The sequence below is a fragment of the Eublepharis macularius genome, chromosome 6, assembly GCF_028583425.1.
Source record: "Eublepharis macularius isolate TG4126 chromosome 6, MPM_Emac_v1.0, whole genome shotgun sequence".
NCBI classification, from domain to species: Eukaryota; Metazoa; Chordata; class Lepidosauria; order Squamata; family Eublepharidae; genus Eublepharis; species Eublepharis macularius.
The window spans coordinates 11,133,768-11,149,240 of record NC_072795.1 but is presented as its reverse complement, the minus strand read 5'-3'; the positions used below and the strand labels follow the sequence as shown (position 1 = coordinate 11,149,240).

Here is a 15,473-nt window from a genome sequence, read left to right as displayed (position 1 = left end):
GAAATGAATGCTGCCCTCTTTGAACAGATTGGCAGAGTATCCAGACATCAGAACCTTGTAATTATGGGTGACTTCAACTTCCCCGATGTGTGCTGGGAGACAGGCTCAGCAAAGCGTCATGCATCACGCAATTTCCTGACCTGCCTGGCCGATAACTTCCTTTTTCAAAAAGTGGAGGAAACTACAAGGGGCTCGGCCATACTAGACTTGATATTAACCAACAGGGAAGAATTGGTAGATGAGATGAAGGTGGTGGGGACCTTAGGGGGAAGTGACCATGTCCTTCTTGAATTCCAGTTGCTGTGGGGAGCCAAGGAAGTTCATAGTCAGACTTGTAGGTTAGATTTTTGTAGGGTCAACTTCGATGAACTCAGAGGCTTGATGAGAGTCATTCCGTGGGGGAGTGTGCTGGAAGGGAAAGGAGCGAGTGAAGGGTGGGCCCTTCTCAAACACGAGCTTTTGCAAGCTCAAGCCCTCACTATCCCAGCAAGACGGAAACATGGTAAGGGCTCCAAGAAACCGATGTGGATGCACAGAGAGCTCCAGAATAAGCTAAGGGAGAAAAAGGAAATGTTTAGGAAATGGAGAGAAGGACAGACCTCTAAAGAGTATATGAGGGTTACTAGGTACTGCAGATCAGCCATCAGAGAGGCCAAAGCTCAGTACGAGCTAGGTCTGGCCAGGAGGGCTCGCTACAATAAGAAAAACTTCTACAGATATGTGAGAAGCAAACGCAAGGTAAAAGAGGCAATTGGACCGCTGTTGAGAGTAGATGGAGAAACGCTGATGCAGGACAGAGAAAAAGCAGACAGGCTTAATGACTTTTTTGCCTCTGTTTTCTCCCTGAAGAACTCAGGCACATCTAGAGATAGTAGAAAATGTGGCAGGACACCTGAGTGGCTAATTGACATTGACAGAGAGGTTGTGGAGAGGCATCTGGCTGCACTGGATGAATACAAATCCCCTGGGCCGGATGGGGTGCACTCAAGAGTGCTGAAATAACTTTCCAGAGAACTTGCAGAACCCCTGTCCATCATCTTCAAGGCCTCCTGGAGGTCTGGGGATGTGCCACAAGATTGGAGAAGAGCGAATGTTATCCCAATCTTTAAGAAAGGGAGGAAGGATGACCCGGGAAACTACAGGCCGGTCAGTCTGACTTCTGTTGCTGGGAAGATATTAGAACAGATTTTAAAGGGATCGATCTGTAAGCATCTGAAGGACCACGCAGTGATCCGGGGAAGTCAGCATGGTTTTGTTCCTAACAGATCTTGCCAGACCAACCTGGTTTCCTTCTTTGATCAAGTGACCAGCTTACTGGATTGGGGGAACTCTGTTGACGTGATTTATCTGGATTTCAGTAAAGCTTTTGATAAGGTCCCTCATGACATTCTGATGGGCAAACTGGAAGACTGTGGAGTAGGCTATAGGACAGTTCGGTGGATAGGGAACTGGTTGAAGGACCGCACTCAAAGTGTGGTGGTCAACGGCATTTCATCAGATTGGAGGGCGGTGTCCAGTGGGGTGCCGCAGGGCTCGGTTTTGGGGCCGGTACTTTTCAATATTTTTATCAATGATCTGGATGAAGGAGTGAAAGGGTTGCTTATTAAATTTGCTGATGATACCAAATTGGGAGGAGTAGCAAACACACAAGAAGATAGAATTAAAACTCAACAAGACCTGAATACTCTGGAGAAGTGGGCAGCTGTGAATAGGATGCAATTCAACAAAGACAAGTGCACAGTATTACATCTAGGCCACAAAAATGGGAAACACAAATACTGGATGGGGGATACACTTCTGGGCAGTAGTATATGTGAAAGGGATCTTGGGGTAAGAGTGGACTGTAAACTAAATATGAGCAGTCAGTGTGATGCGGTGGCAAAAAAGGCTACTTCAGTCCTGGGTTGTATCAAAGGGGCCATAGCATCGAAATCACAGGAGGTCATAGGCCCTCTCTATACTGCCTTGGTCAGGCCACACCTGGAGTATTGTGTGCAGTTCTGGAGGCCCCACTTCAAAAAGGATGTGGACAAAATCGAGAGAGTGCAGAGGAGAGCGACGAGGATGATCAGGGGTCTGGAGACTGAGCCCTACGAGGAAAGGCTGAGGGCCTTGGGAATGTTTAGTTTGGAGAAGAGGAGGTTGAGGGGGGACATGATTGCTCTCTTTAAATATTTGAAAGGCTGTCATTTGGAGGTGGGCAGGGATCTGTTCCAGTTGGCAGCAGAGGGTAGGACGTGAAGCAATGGGCTAAAACTTCATGCACAAAGGTACCGGCTGGATATTAGGAAAAACTTTTTCACGGTCAGAGTAGTTCAAAAGTGGAATCAGCTGCCTAGGGAGGTGGTGAGCTCCCCCTCACTGGCAGTTTTCAAGAAGAGTCTGGATGAATACTTGTCAGAGATGCTTTAGGCTGATCCTGCACTGGGCAGGGGGTTGGACTAGATAGTCTGTATGGCCCTTCCAACTCTATGATTCTATGAGCTTGTTAGAGCAATAATTTGACTCAGTAAATAAAAGGAACATAAGACAATAAGTAGAGCCCTGCTTGGTCAGACCAGTGGTCCATCTAGGCCACCGTAGTGTTTCACCAGTTACTCTGAAAGGTCAACCAACAGCAGTGGTATTCAGCAGTGGGTAGGCTGGAGAGAGGAGGGACAAGAGGGTGGAACTCTCCCCTCCACTTAGCAGAGCTGCGCATGTGGAACAGAAAGGAGGGTGGATTTCAGGTGTCTGAACCTCCTTATTTTCGCCCTCTCCAACCTATGTGGCTATTCCTCTATACAGCCTCCCCGCCGCCACCCGCCTCCAGGAGTCCAAAAGAGCTGCAGAGAGATGCAAGAGAAGGACACCTTCTGCACTCATAGTGGTGGCATACTGCCTGCTGGATGGAGAAATCTCCAACTGGCTGGAACGTTGTGCTTTTCCTTTATTTAAAAAAGTCACTGGAACAAAGACATGTATATTGTTTTTACAGGAACCTACCTTTTTCTTTTGTGACAGCCTTATAGAATGGGGTCACTAGTCGGCCAGATAACATTTCCGAGTGCTTTACTAGCCCTTCTTTCACTGCTTCGAATCCAGACAGTATTACCAGAGGCTGACACCCTGCCCATATAGTGAAAATGCTTCCGTATGTCTTTGCTGTCTAGAGTTTGGATAAAAACAGATAAATATTACATTCTTTTTCATTTTCAAATCAACATAAGCATTTCAGTGTTCTGCACCTCTGCCCACCTGCATGACTTAAGTCACTTTCACACCAAACTCTTGCTCCACACCCCCCCAAACCTGCAGTGTTTTTTTTGGGGGGGGGACGGGGCAAGTTCCAAACAGTGTCATGTAGTTGTCCACCTTCTGGGTTTGCCTTGGCTCAGCTCTGCAACTGTCTAGACTTGCTTTTTCACAATCTTTGCTCAAATACTCAAAGTGGGTTTGGTTCTAGTGAACTTGGGAGAGTATGGTTTTCCAAGCCTCTTCACCCACATATGGTGCCATCTTCTCTTTCCCCTCATGCTTGCTATTGCTCCCAGTCACTGGTGAGCTTACGCTATAGCAATTAAACTGCTGCTTTAAAAGAAAAACCAGACTCAATCTATACAACTTTGCTTTGCAGTTAGATTGACTACATGTCTGGGAGTCAGTATGATATACTTTAACTTGGATAATGTGATGGGGGGGAACTGCGCATGCGTCGATCCGGTTAAGACGCTCCCAAAACTGCCTCCCGGAGAAATTTGTTATTAAGCTGCCAAGAAGAGAGATAAACTTTGGAAAACAGTCTGAAACATCTGTGGAAAAGTGCCAGAGAACCAGAGAGGTTGTATTCTCTGTGAGCCTTTGGAGGTGAGAGATATCTTTTGCTTCTATACTCCCTAGACGTGGGCTGGGGGAGAAGGAAAGAAGTATAAAATGGCGACTAAAAAAGAGCTGAAAGATTTAACGCAGCTTATCACCACCTCAGAACAGAATGTTAGGGGTGATATTAAGGCACTCAAGAAAGACTTGAAACAGATGGCCTTAGAAATTAAGAGCATAAAAAATACTGCTGACAAGGCAGCCAAGAAAGCTGAAGCTAATGAGGCCAAAATTAAGGAATTGACCAGCAGATTAGCTTCTGTAAATGACCGTCAAAGGAGGAGAAACATTCGTTTGTCTGGCATTCCTGAAGATATCTTAAAGACTGATTTGGAAGCAAAGCTAACTGAATGGTTTGAACAACATGGAATAAAAATTGGCCCAGAGGAAATAGAAAGAGCACACAGATCTCTCCGTCCCAAACCTGGTCTGGGAGCAAAGCCAAGAGACATTGTTATGGCATTTGCAAGAGAGAAAACAAGAGACATTGTTTATAAAAGGCTAAAAAGCCAGAAGGACCTACAGTTTAATGGCTCTAAAGTGATAATAAGACAGGACCTTTCTCCAGAGACACTGCAGCAAGGAGCATTGCTAAAACCTTATACTCAAAGACTCTTTGACAGTGGAATATTGTTTACATGGGGATACCCAGCGGTAATTTTGGTATTTAGAGAAGGTAAACTCTTACGTGCAAAAAACCCAGAAGAGGCAAGGAGAATGATGGAGAGACTGGGAATCAGTACGGCGTCATTAGAACCAGAAAACACGGAGGATCAAGAAGATGAGCAACAGGAAGCTTTTGATATTACTACAACTAGCACCGAAGAAGAAGAAGGGGGGTCAAGCCAGTCATTACAAAGCAAGCCAAAGCGCTTGAGAAAAGACACTAGTCGCTCTTAGGTTACATCTGGTACTTCATAATAAGGTTTTGTTTGAAGATATAGCACTGATGTTAATTTATTTTTTATTTTTTTCATTGTGAATGGATAAAATATGAAATAAGTAAGGTGGCTTCTATTGAAACATGCTTAAACTAAATAATAAGGGAGGAGGGGATGGAAACGTGACCCTCAAATAAGCAACGAAGAGGTCAGGAGGCGTATGTCACTTGTATACCCCTTAGGGGATGCTCTTCGAGAAGGGGGAAGGGGAATGGGGGTGACCATCAAAGTAAGAAAGGACAGAAATGAGCACACATATATTAAATTTACAAAAGAGAATGGTTGAGATAATTAAATTACTTTCTTTGAATATAAATGGATTGGCTTCAGATCTAAAGAGGTACAGATTAAAAAATTTGATCAAAAAACAGGGAATAAATATAGTATGCCTACAGGAAACCCATAAAGGCAAAAAAGATAAGAAACCTTTGCTGAATTCCCCATTATGGGAAACAAAGGTGGAGGCAAGAGGAACTAAAAAGGCAAGAGGGGTAGCTATCCTTGTACACTCAGGTTTAAAGATACAAGTATTAGATCAAATATTTGATTCAGAAGGGAGATATGTTTTTTTGAAATTTAAGCTGAACAACAGGAAGTTCACAATAGCTTCTATATACGCACCAAATACAGGTCAAGTAAGGTTTTTAAACAAGGTATTTCAGAAATTACAGAATTTCTACGAAGGGGAATTGGTTGTAGCAGGAGATGTTAATTATGACTTTAAGAAAAGTAAAACTTTGAAACTTAAGAAATGGAAATTGAAGGACGCATTTACTTATGGAGGGAAAACACCACAACCTACATATTTTTCTAATAAATCTAAGACCTTTTCATATATAGACTATATTTTGATAAAGGAAACAAATGAGACGGAGGTGGTGAAAACAATAACTGAACCTATATGGATTTCGGATCATGCCCCTTTGATAGCACAATTCAAATTAAGCGAAGACCAGAAAGAAAATATGTGGAAATATAAGGCTAATATGCCGTTAACAGAGAAGGATCGGATGGATTTAAGAAGAGATATAGAGCTCTATTTTAGAGAAAATAGGAACTCAGTTACAGAAGAAGTGCTCTGGGATGCTGCTAAAGCAGTCATAAGAGGAGTTTATATTGCTAAAGAAATTAGAATTAGAAGGGAAAACAATAAGGAAAGAAGCAGGAAAGTAAGTGAAATTATACAAAAACAAAATGAATTGCAGGAAAATTACAGTAGACAGACTCAAGAACTCCTAAAAAAACTTAAAAAAGAACTAGAGAATTTAGACTCTTTATCTATGTGGAAGAAAGAAATATTAGTGAAAAATGAATATCACAGAATCAATATAAATACAATGAAAAGAATGGCCAATTACTTAAAGACAAGGAAGGAAAAGCAAAAAATTGGATGCATCAAGGGGGATGGGGATAAACAGCTTTTTAAGAATACTCAGATAAGAGAGGAATTTGCTAGATTTTATCGACAGTTATTTAAATCTGGAGAAAATCAAAAATTTGATGAACGGTTAGAAAACAATTTAACGACAGAACAGAGGGAGAGCCTGAATAAAGATATCACACGACAGGAAATAGCAGAAGTATTAAAGGGTCTAAAAAATAGAAAATCCCCTGGTTTAGACGGATTTACTGCAGAATATTATAAAGAAATGGCGGAGTTACTGATACCAGAAATGCAAAGATTATTTAACTATATATTAAAAGAAGGTAAAATGCCAGATTCATGGAAGAAAGCTGAGATCCTTCCAATTCTAAAACCCCAGAGAGACCCTTTAGATTCAAATTCTTATAGGCCAATTAGTTTATTGAATCAAGATTACAAAATATTCGCAAAAGTTCTAGCTAATAGAGTGGAAAAACATTTACCAAAACTAGTTAAGGAAGATCAATATGGTTTTGTCAAGAATAGATCTATAGCCCATCCATTGAGAAATATATTAAATGTTTTGTTTGGTAAAGAAAAGAAAACCCTAGCTCTGCTAAAATTAGATGTTTATAAGGCATTTGACACCTTAAATCATAATTATTTAATGCAGGTATTGGAGAAATTTGGTTTTACTGGACCGTTCCTAAATACTATAAGGGAAATTTATAGGGGTGGTAAAGCAGTTATTAGAATAAACGATAGACATACTAGAGAAATTTCAATCCAGAGAGGAGTAAAGCAAGGTTGCCCATTATCCCCGATGCTATTTGCATTAGCAATGGAACCCCTAGCAGACGGGATTCGAAATAGTGGTAGAATTCAGGGATTTCAAATAGGTAAGGAAGAACTTAAGTTAAATCTCTTTGCAGATGATATTCTGCTGACAATAAGTAATCCACTACAGGCAATAAGAGAACTGCTAGTTATTTTAGAAGATTTCAAGTCAAGCTCGGGGCTTGGTGTCAATATTAAGAAATCTGAAATAATGTTTCTTAACGTAGATAGGGAAACTAAAAGAGAGATATTAGTTCTAACGGGGATGAATTCAGGAGTAAGTAAAATTAAATATTTAGGAGTATATCTTACTAGAAACATAGAGAAGCTACAAAAAATCAATTATAATAAGGTCTGGACAAAGATAACAAAGAAATTGAAGGATTGGAAGAATAAACATTTGAGTGTTTTAGGGAAAATTAGAGCAGTTAAAATGTTTATATTACCCAAGATGTTATATCTACTTCAGGTACTCCCAATAGAACTGGACCAGAAAGATATAGGGAAATGGGATGAAAATATTAAAAATTGGGTGTTCGGCCGGAAAAAAGCAAGAATCTCAAAAAAATTGGTATATATGCCCCAAGATGATTTAGGATGGGGACTCCCACATTTACAAGCTTATTATGATGCATTTCAGTTGAAAGCATTGATGGAGCTAGAATGGAGGAAAGGGGATAAGTGGGTAAGATTAGAATCTGCAATCAATAAGGGAGCAGGTAGTTATGGAATTTATACTAGAGATCTGCAAAAGGAGATAAGACAAGCAAAAGGCCCAAGAAAAATAGCCTTGATTGCTTGGAAGAGGTGGAAAACGGCTATGATGCCACAGAACTCAAAATGGACTCCACTTAAGTATATCTGGGAGAAGGAGATGAATCCGAAATTTTGGGAAGATCTTAAGGCGGAAGGTATAACTAGAGTGAAGGACATGTACAATGGTCAAGGGGATTTGTTACCACTTCAGGAATTGAATCAAAAATTGGGGGAAAGATATTGGTTAAATTTAATGGGGGTTACACCAGTTAATTAAACAAGACAAATATAAACAAGCTATTAAAAGGGAAGACAATAATATAGAACACGCATTATATGTGGATGAAATAAAGAAAGGGCTGGCAGGGAAAATTTACCTTGAATTGGTGAGGGATAAGGAGTTTATGTTTAGAACTCTAAAAAATAAATGGAATAAAGAAAAACAAATAACTTCTGAGGAGGTTAATAAGTTAATGGTGAATTTGAAGGCAATTAAGCTAGAAAAGTATAGAGAACTTGAAAGGAAGATTATCATGAAGTGGTATAGAACTCCTGCCCAATTGGCATACATGCTTAAAGGGATGAAACCTAACTGCTGGCATTGCAATGCAAAAGAAGGGTGTCCAAAGGTCATAGATTTCTGGGACAAGGTACGGGGAAAAATAGCATTGGTATGTAAGGTCAACCTCAATATAGATGTAGATCTAATATTCATGGGTGTATTGGGAAACACTAGAATTGAGAAACAAAACCAGGATATTTTCAAAGCGATGATACTAGCTGCACATGCAGTGATTGCATACGGTTGGAAGGAGAAGTTAAAATGGACCTTAGAAAGATAGAATGATTACTTGTATGAATATATTCAATCGGATATGTTGGAATGTTTAAAAAAAGATAAGGCATGGGATGGGAAAATGGAGGAGATAAAAGAGAAATGGTCTGTATATTTTCAATGGGTATATAATGGAGAAGCCAATACAACTATATTTGGAAAATTGGAAAAAATGTGCTCGTGGCTAAAAATTTAATTTGTAGTTATAGGATGGTCACCTTGCGGGGGGGAGGGTTACAAAAGGGGTAAAAGATGTATCATAGGAGAACTGTGACTGTATTGAAATGTAATAATAAGTGATGCATCAATAAAAAAAAAGTTAAAAAAAAAACTTGGATAATGTGATGGGTATCTTGATCTATATATTCTCTTGTACGGTTCAACTCCTGGTCAGGCATAGTATCAAAAGTTCTGGACTGACTCTTAATAAGACAGTTCATTAGTGCAGCTGAAGAAACAGATTTATTGTTATTTAATTATGAGCATTTCTATTTTCATTACATTGCTTTGAGAGTTTAAATGAGTGCTATCGAGATGAATCGTAGTTGACTTGACATTTAGTTGACATTTTAATTAATTAGATGGAGTTTCCAATAATTTCATGCAGAGGACAAGCATGTGTTTATTTGTTGTTCCTAACTGTCACCTTCTTTATAAAAGGTGCCATGTCTAATCAGTCTTTCTGCTCATGGCTTACAGTCAAAGAAGGTCTTACATTCGGTTAGCATATTTTGTGTGCTGGCTTCCCATTTTATATAGCATTCTGCCTATCAGCTCAAGGCCCGATTTGCCTGAATCTTGGAGAATTGTAATGGTTAAATATTTAGTTCACTTTTTTTTTTAAAAAAAAAAAAAGCTAGATCTGATTTTTATCACAGGTGTTTTTTCTGAATTAATCTGTTTCTGTTTGTTAAATTCTTGCCTATCAAAAACAGTCATGCTTTATTTTGAATAAAAACAAATAAAGTCATGAATTAAAACCATTAAATAAAATCATTAATTAGGAAACTTGTCCTAATTTGTCTGGCAAAAGATGGGATGTCTAACTGATAAGATTTCATTGTGATACAAGAAACGAGTCTCAGAGAAATTTGTTTTAACAGACCTAACTAGAGTATTGAGTGCTGTGTTCAGCTAAAGAGGCTTTAACTCCCCCAAAGCTGAATTCAGTGTAGATATCTAGATTGAGTGTTAAAAAAGTAAGAGGTAGGGTTGCCAGGCCCCCTCAACCTCCCGGCAGGAGATTGGGGCCTGGCTCTTACCTGAGAAGGGGGTGGGTGGGTGCATGCGCGTAAAGTGCGCGCATGCATGTGCTCCTGCAAGCGTGATGACGTCACTTCTGGGAAGTGATGTCATCATGCAGCCCCTGGATCGTGCAGTTGGGGGCTGCTGTGGAGCACTTCTCAGCATCCCCAAACGGGCCCAATCCATGCCAAAACAGGCCCGATCCATGCCCATTTTGGCGTGGATCGGGCCAGTTTTGATGCGAATCGGGCCTGTTTTGGGCCCCTGTGGAGCACAGGAGCACTCCCGTGCTCCACAGTGGCCCCAATCTGGGCCAAAACAGGCCTGATCCTGGTGGCTGCTGTGTGCGGGGGCACGCAGCACCGCAGGGGGTGCACATGGAAGGGGCGCCCCCCCGCTGGCCAGGTAAGTAGGGGGTCTGGCAGCCCTAGGTGGGGGTAGTGGTGGTGCGCAAGCATGATGACATCACTTCCAGGAAGTGATGTCATCACGCTGCTCCTTGGGAGCATGCCCATGCTCCACAGGGGCCCGGATTAGGGACACTGCAGTGTGTGGAAGCACTCCTGCCTTCCATGGTGGCCCCAAATGTGCCTGTTTTAGCCCAGATTGGGCTTGTTTTAGGCCCATTTTGGTGCAGTCTGGGCTCATTTTGAGCCACTGAGGAGTGCAGGAGGGCTCCTGCGTGCCGCTGTGGCCCGAAACGGGCCTCAAACGAGCCCAATCTGGGCTGAAATGGGCGCATTTTGGGCCACTGTGGAGGGCAGGAGCACTCCTGCGCTCCGCAGCAGCCCCAATTTGGGCCTGATCTGGGCCAAAACGGGCCCAGTCCAGGTGGCTTCAGCACACGGGACAGCACAGCACTGCAGGGGAGCATGCACGGAAGGTGCGCTCCCCCTGCTGGCCAGGTAAGCAGGGGTGGGGTGTGGGGGCAGGGGATCCCCCACCCCCAGCAGGGCTCTGGCATCCCTAGTAAGAGGTGAGGCAAGAAAGGTCCTCTTTAATGGAGAATTTAGTCTGGATCCAACCCATCATCAGCATGGTCAAAGCCTGGTTATCTGCCTCTGTTCTTCTTCATCTTTCCAGCCCTAGTTTGAATTAGGCTCTCACATGTTTGGAAATTGAGTTCTAGTCTTTGTCTGTGAACCAGAGGACAGACCGAAGGACAGTGAAGTCCTTGGACACCCAGGAATCAGCAGTGCTTCAACTGGAGCCAGGTGTGAGAAATAATTCTGTTCAGAATTTAGTTTTTAAAAATATTTCTGAATGGAGTCTTGTTTGGGCTGGACTGAGATTGGTAAAGTTTCACCTGTACATCCCTATTAGAAAATCACACTAGTTGGCATGGGTAGCTCACTGACTCAATCTCCACCCTCTTGGAAGCACAAAGGCTTACAGCTTCTTTCTTGCTAAAGTTAGTATTATTTTGTAAGGAATTGCTGAGTTGTTCTATTTGGAAGCAATGTGTTTGTTGCCAGAATCAGGACCAATTCCACATTTGGGAGGGGAGCTGGACAGGGAGTTTACAAGGAGTCATTCCCCTCCTCTGCTGACTGTTAGACCTCCCTTTCCCATCCAAGTACCTTTCTTCTGACCTGCCTGTGTGTCCTTCCCCTGTGTGCCTTCCCCTGTGTGCCTACAAGCCCTCTCATTACCCATGTTCACACCCACCCTCATCACCCGCAACACGTTCTACAATAGTGCGGGGTGGTGCATGCAGCTCGGAATGCTGCCTCTGCTGTAGCATAGTAGTTAAGTGGTTGGGCTGAGAATGAGCACTCTGCTAATTTGACTTCCACTACTGCCATGAGCTCTTCAGGCAGCCTTAGGTAAGCCAATTTTCTTAGCTCCAGTTCCCCAGCTTTGTTGTAGAGATAATAATAACACAGACTTTGTTCACTGCTCTGAGTGGAGCACAGATCTGTATAGAAGAGTGGCACTGTTATTGTTGTGCGAAGCTTATTCAGCTGAGAGCTCTGTTAGTACAGTGTTTGCAAGCGAGGTTGAGGGGAAGGCATATGGTTGGGTAGCAGGGGAGTGGGGGCCAGCAGCAATGGGCCCTGCCAAAACTCTCGGCCCCAATTGCTGCCCCACCTCAAAGTATGCTGACGCTAGCCCTGGACCGAATAAACAGAATAACTGTTAAAATAATGATTACTGTGGTTTGGGAACACTTAGGGCCAAATTAGGCATGCAGACTTTTAACTAATAGGGTCTAGGTTCTCTGGATACAACTCTGGTTTCCCACAGCCACGCATCAGGGAGTGGCTGTTAAAAAATAAAGGGAAGTACAAATGACTTGGCAAGCTTCTGTGGGGTGAGGAAGGGCTCCTGCTTCCCCCAAGCCATTTTCCCACATCAAAATAGCACCGGGGATGGTGTTGCCAAGGACCCCCTCCTCCTGCTGCTATGAGGCCTGCTATGAACTGTGTCAGTTTCCTGTGTTGCTGTTTAAAGATCTACTAAAGACTCTGTTCTAGGGCAGCATTGCCCGTGCCTATTTCCTGTTCTCCTTGCTGCAATGGACTGTGCCATCTATGTCTGCCTCCTGCCTCCATGGGCACTTATCTCACCTGGGCCCTGAGCCATGCTGCCAGCAGCACAGTGCCAGCCAGAGGGAGTCTCCACGAGCCTGGCCAGGCACCCCCTGGTCAGTTCCCACAGAGAGCCCCTTGCAGGCTGGTCACTGAGTCTGCCCTCGCCATGGGGCAGCCTGCTCGCAAGCCCAAGCTGTTACAAGGAAGAAGCCATGTTCCAAAACAGTAAAGAGCCAGCCTGAACAGTTTACCTTGGCTGCCATTTTGTGAAAGCGAGCCGGTCATGTCCGCAGCGGCCGACCTCGCCCTGCTCTGCATATCTCGGAAGCCACCCCGGAATGGAAGCTAAGTGCTGACTGTCCAGAACAGCTAATGGACACATCTCAATGCAGCCACCGCATTCCAGAACTGATGCCGTCAAGACAACGCCAGCTTCCTGGCTGATCCAATCAACCCGCCCAGCACTTCCTTCCCCTCCTTTGTCTCCTCTTCCCGAGGTGTCTCAATCTGACAATCAGACACTAAAGTGACCCATCAAGGGTAGTTGTAGAGCCATTAAGCCTTTGTTCCCCTTTTGAGAACCACAGGGAAAGGCACCTGCCCCAGGGTACGTTTTGGGGTATTTAAGCCGGCCTCCCCGGCCATGAAGTGCGCGTGCCATTCCGATCCTGAACCTCCGCTGCCTCTCTCTCTACGGGTCTAGTGCAGGCATTAGATACCAGCATGCTTCGCTGCTACATCTTTCTTCCACGCCGTGACCAGGTGAGTATACCCAGTTCTGTCGATCTCAAGTGGGCTCTCCTGCAAATGCAACTGGCTCTGTTTTTCCTACTCTTTATTTCTTAGTCTCTTGTGTGTACCTTGTTTGTGTGTGCTAGTTTAGGCATATGCAACATTATTAGTAAAAACACGTTTTATCTTTATTAGTCTTGCCTCTTTATTGCATGAGTGTTCTGAAAGAAGGACTCTGGTATAGCTGGTCAATGTCAGGTTCTGATCATGTTTAAGCCAAAGAGACTCCATTTTAACCTTGTCAGTATATTAAGTGTGCTTTTTGCAGGTGCAAGGCCTGGAGGAGGGAGAGAGATTGTTTTCGTCTACATGCCTGTCTGTGCCTTCCTGCCGTCCTTGGGAAACTTTCCTTCTCTCATCCTCAGGCCGTTTGTTTTGAGAAGCAGGGGGAGGTTGGGGCCTGAGGGAAACTGCTTACTGTGTACCTGTTCTTTTGCTTGTCATTCGTAACAATACTTTGGTTCAGCTAAGATCTTTGTATCTTGGAATGTGTACTCCTTGGGTTGAAAATCTTCAATAAAGCCTTTTGAAATCAATGGACTTTTGTCTTATTGCAAGAGGTTGTTGAAGTTGCAACTTTTGGCAAGCCACAGTCTGACAGTCAAGATCCCGTACTAATTTAAATCCAGACTGCAAGCTAATTCCCTCATTCAAATAGCAGTTCCGGTAACAGTGGGGGTGGGGAGTGATTTCCCTGTTCACTGTCCGTCTTCTGTGCAGCCCCACATGGGACTGCGCCTGCGCAGGCCTGCCGACCGGATTTTTCTTTCTAGCAAACGTCCACTAGGGGGCGCACATCCAACCCAATGCGCATGCGCGGCCGTTTCCCGCCTGAGCGACATTGGGCGACGTCGCCCCCTTTCCCCTCAGTTTCTTCTTTGCCGCCGACCGGTAAAGATCTAGCTGTCCGCTTGTGAGGAAATTTTTCCTGTGAGGATCCTGCGAAGATGTCTGAGAAGTCGCTGTTCAAGCGCTGCTCCAACTGCTCCACTAAGATGACGAGGACGGACGGTCACGCCGTTTGCCTCGAGTGTCTCGGCGAGGGACGCATCGTCGGGAAGTGTGAGCACTGCCAACGGTTCACCCCGAAGGCCAGGGCTGAGAGGGCTAATAGGCTGAACGCCTTACTGTGGAGACGGGCGATGCGGGTTTCGGGGGCTCCCGTTACCCCGGAGGGACCGCCACCGGCTGGTGGGACGGGTAACACCCCCCCTGAGAAGGGGTCCCAGAAGGCCGCGTCCGCTTCGCGTTCCCACTCCCCGGATCGTCGCCAAGCCCGGCAGTTAACCCCGGATCCGAAGGGGACTGCGAGTTCCGTGTCGGGTCGCAAGCCCTTGGCACCAACGTCGGATCCGACTCGGAAACGTCACCGTTCCAGGTCCCCATCGAGGTCGGAACCGACCTTCATGCCGGCTCCGAAGGTGCCGAGAGCGTCATCGGAACCGAACATCCCTGCTGGGTCGGTTCCCAAACCATCGGATCCGCCATCGGCTCCGACTCCATCGGTTCCGAAGCCTGCTGAGTCGACGCGCACCGACCTCGCTCCGAAGACGGGCGCTCGGTCGGATCCGAAGACATCTGATTCGGTTGGCAGGGACCGAAGCTCGGATCCGGCTCCGGCTGACAAGGGTGGCAAAAAGTCCAAGAAGAAGTCGAAGCACAGTCAATCGGCTTCGGTCCAAACAGATGAGGTCCTCTGGGAGAGGCCTTTGACTCCGTCGCCACACCTGTCGCCTCCGCTGCACCACTTGTGTGATGATGATGGTGATCTGCCCGACGCACCACCTTCGGCCCAGCAGTGGCATGCGGGTGATTATGCGGACCGTGTGGACCGGCGTTACCACCTGCCGCGGGCTGCATTTGACAGAGAGGGTTCCCTGTATGCCAGCTCTCCATCATTTGGCAGGGAGTGTTGGGGTGACACTCGAAGTGAGTTCTCCCACTATGGTTCTCCCAGACACGGTTCACCTTACTATCCTGCTGAACCCTACCAGGGCCCGAGTCCCAGCCCTCCGTCGGACCCATCTCCAGATGACGTCATCATTGGGACCGGTCGTGTGTCGCCATCTGAGGACTACCGACTCTACTCTGAGCAGATGGTCCGGATGGCCCGTTCTCTCAACATCGAGATATCGGCCGTAGATCCTAAACCAAAGGACAAAATTCTTCAATATGTCCAGTCCGGGAACCCTCCAACTATTGCCTTCCCATTCACTGAAGGCTTGGTGGAGATCATCCACGACATTTGTGAGAAGCCGGCCTCTGTGTACGCGACGTCCCGCAAACTGGAGGCCCTGTACAAGACACGGGAT

General features: G+C 45.0%; 1 protein-coding gene across 1 annotated transcript in view; it reads right to left on the bottom strand.

Moving 5' to 3' along the window:
- LOC129332002 (cytochrome P450 2C25-like) overlaps window positions 1-15,202 on the bottom strand; it is a 46,378-nt gene extending 31,176 nt beyond the window's left edge. The window contains exons 1-4 of the mRNA XM_054982740.1: window positions 15,153-15,202; window positions 14,889-15,015; window positions 14,635-14,781; window positions 2,986-3,148 (exon numbers count right to left, since the gene is read on the bottom strand). Coding sequence (XP_054838715.1) covers window positions 2,986-3,148; window positions 14,635-14,781; window positions 14,889-15,015; window positions 15,153-15,202 — 487 coding nt within the window. The remainder of the gene's footprint in view (window positions 1-2,985; window positions 3,149-14,634; window positions 14,782-14,888; window positions 15,016-15,152) is intronic.
- Between the last annotated feature and the right edge of the window lie 271 nt (window positions 15,203-15,473).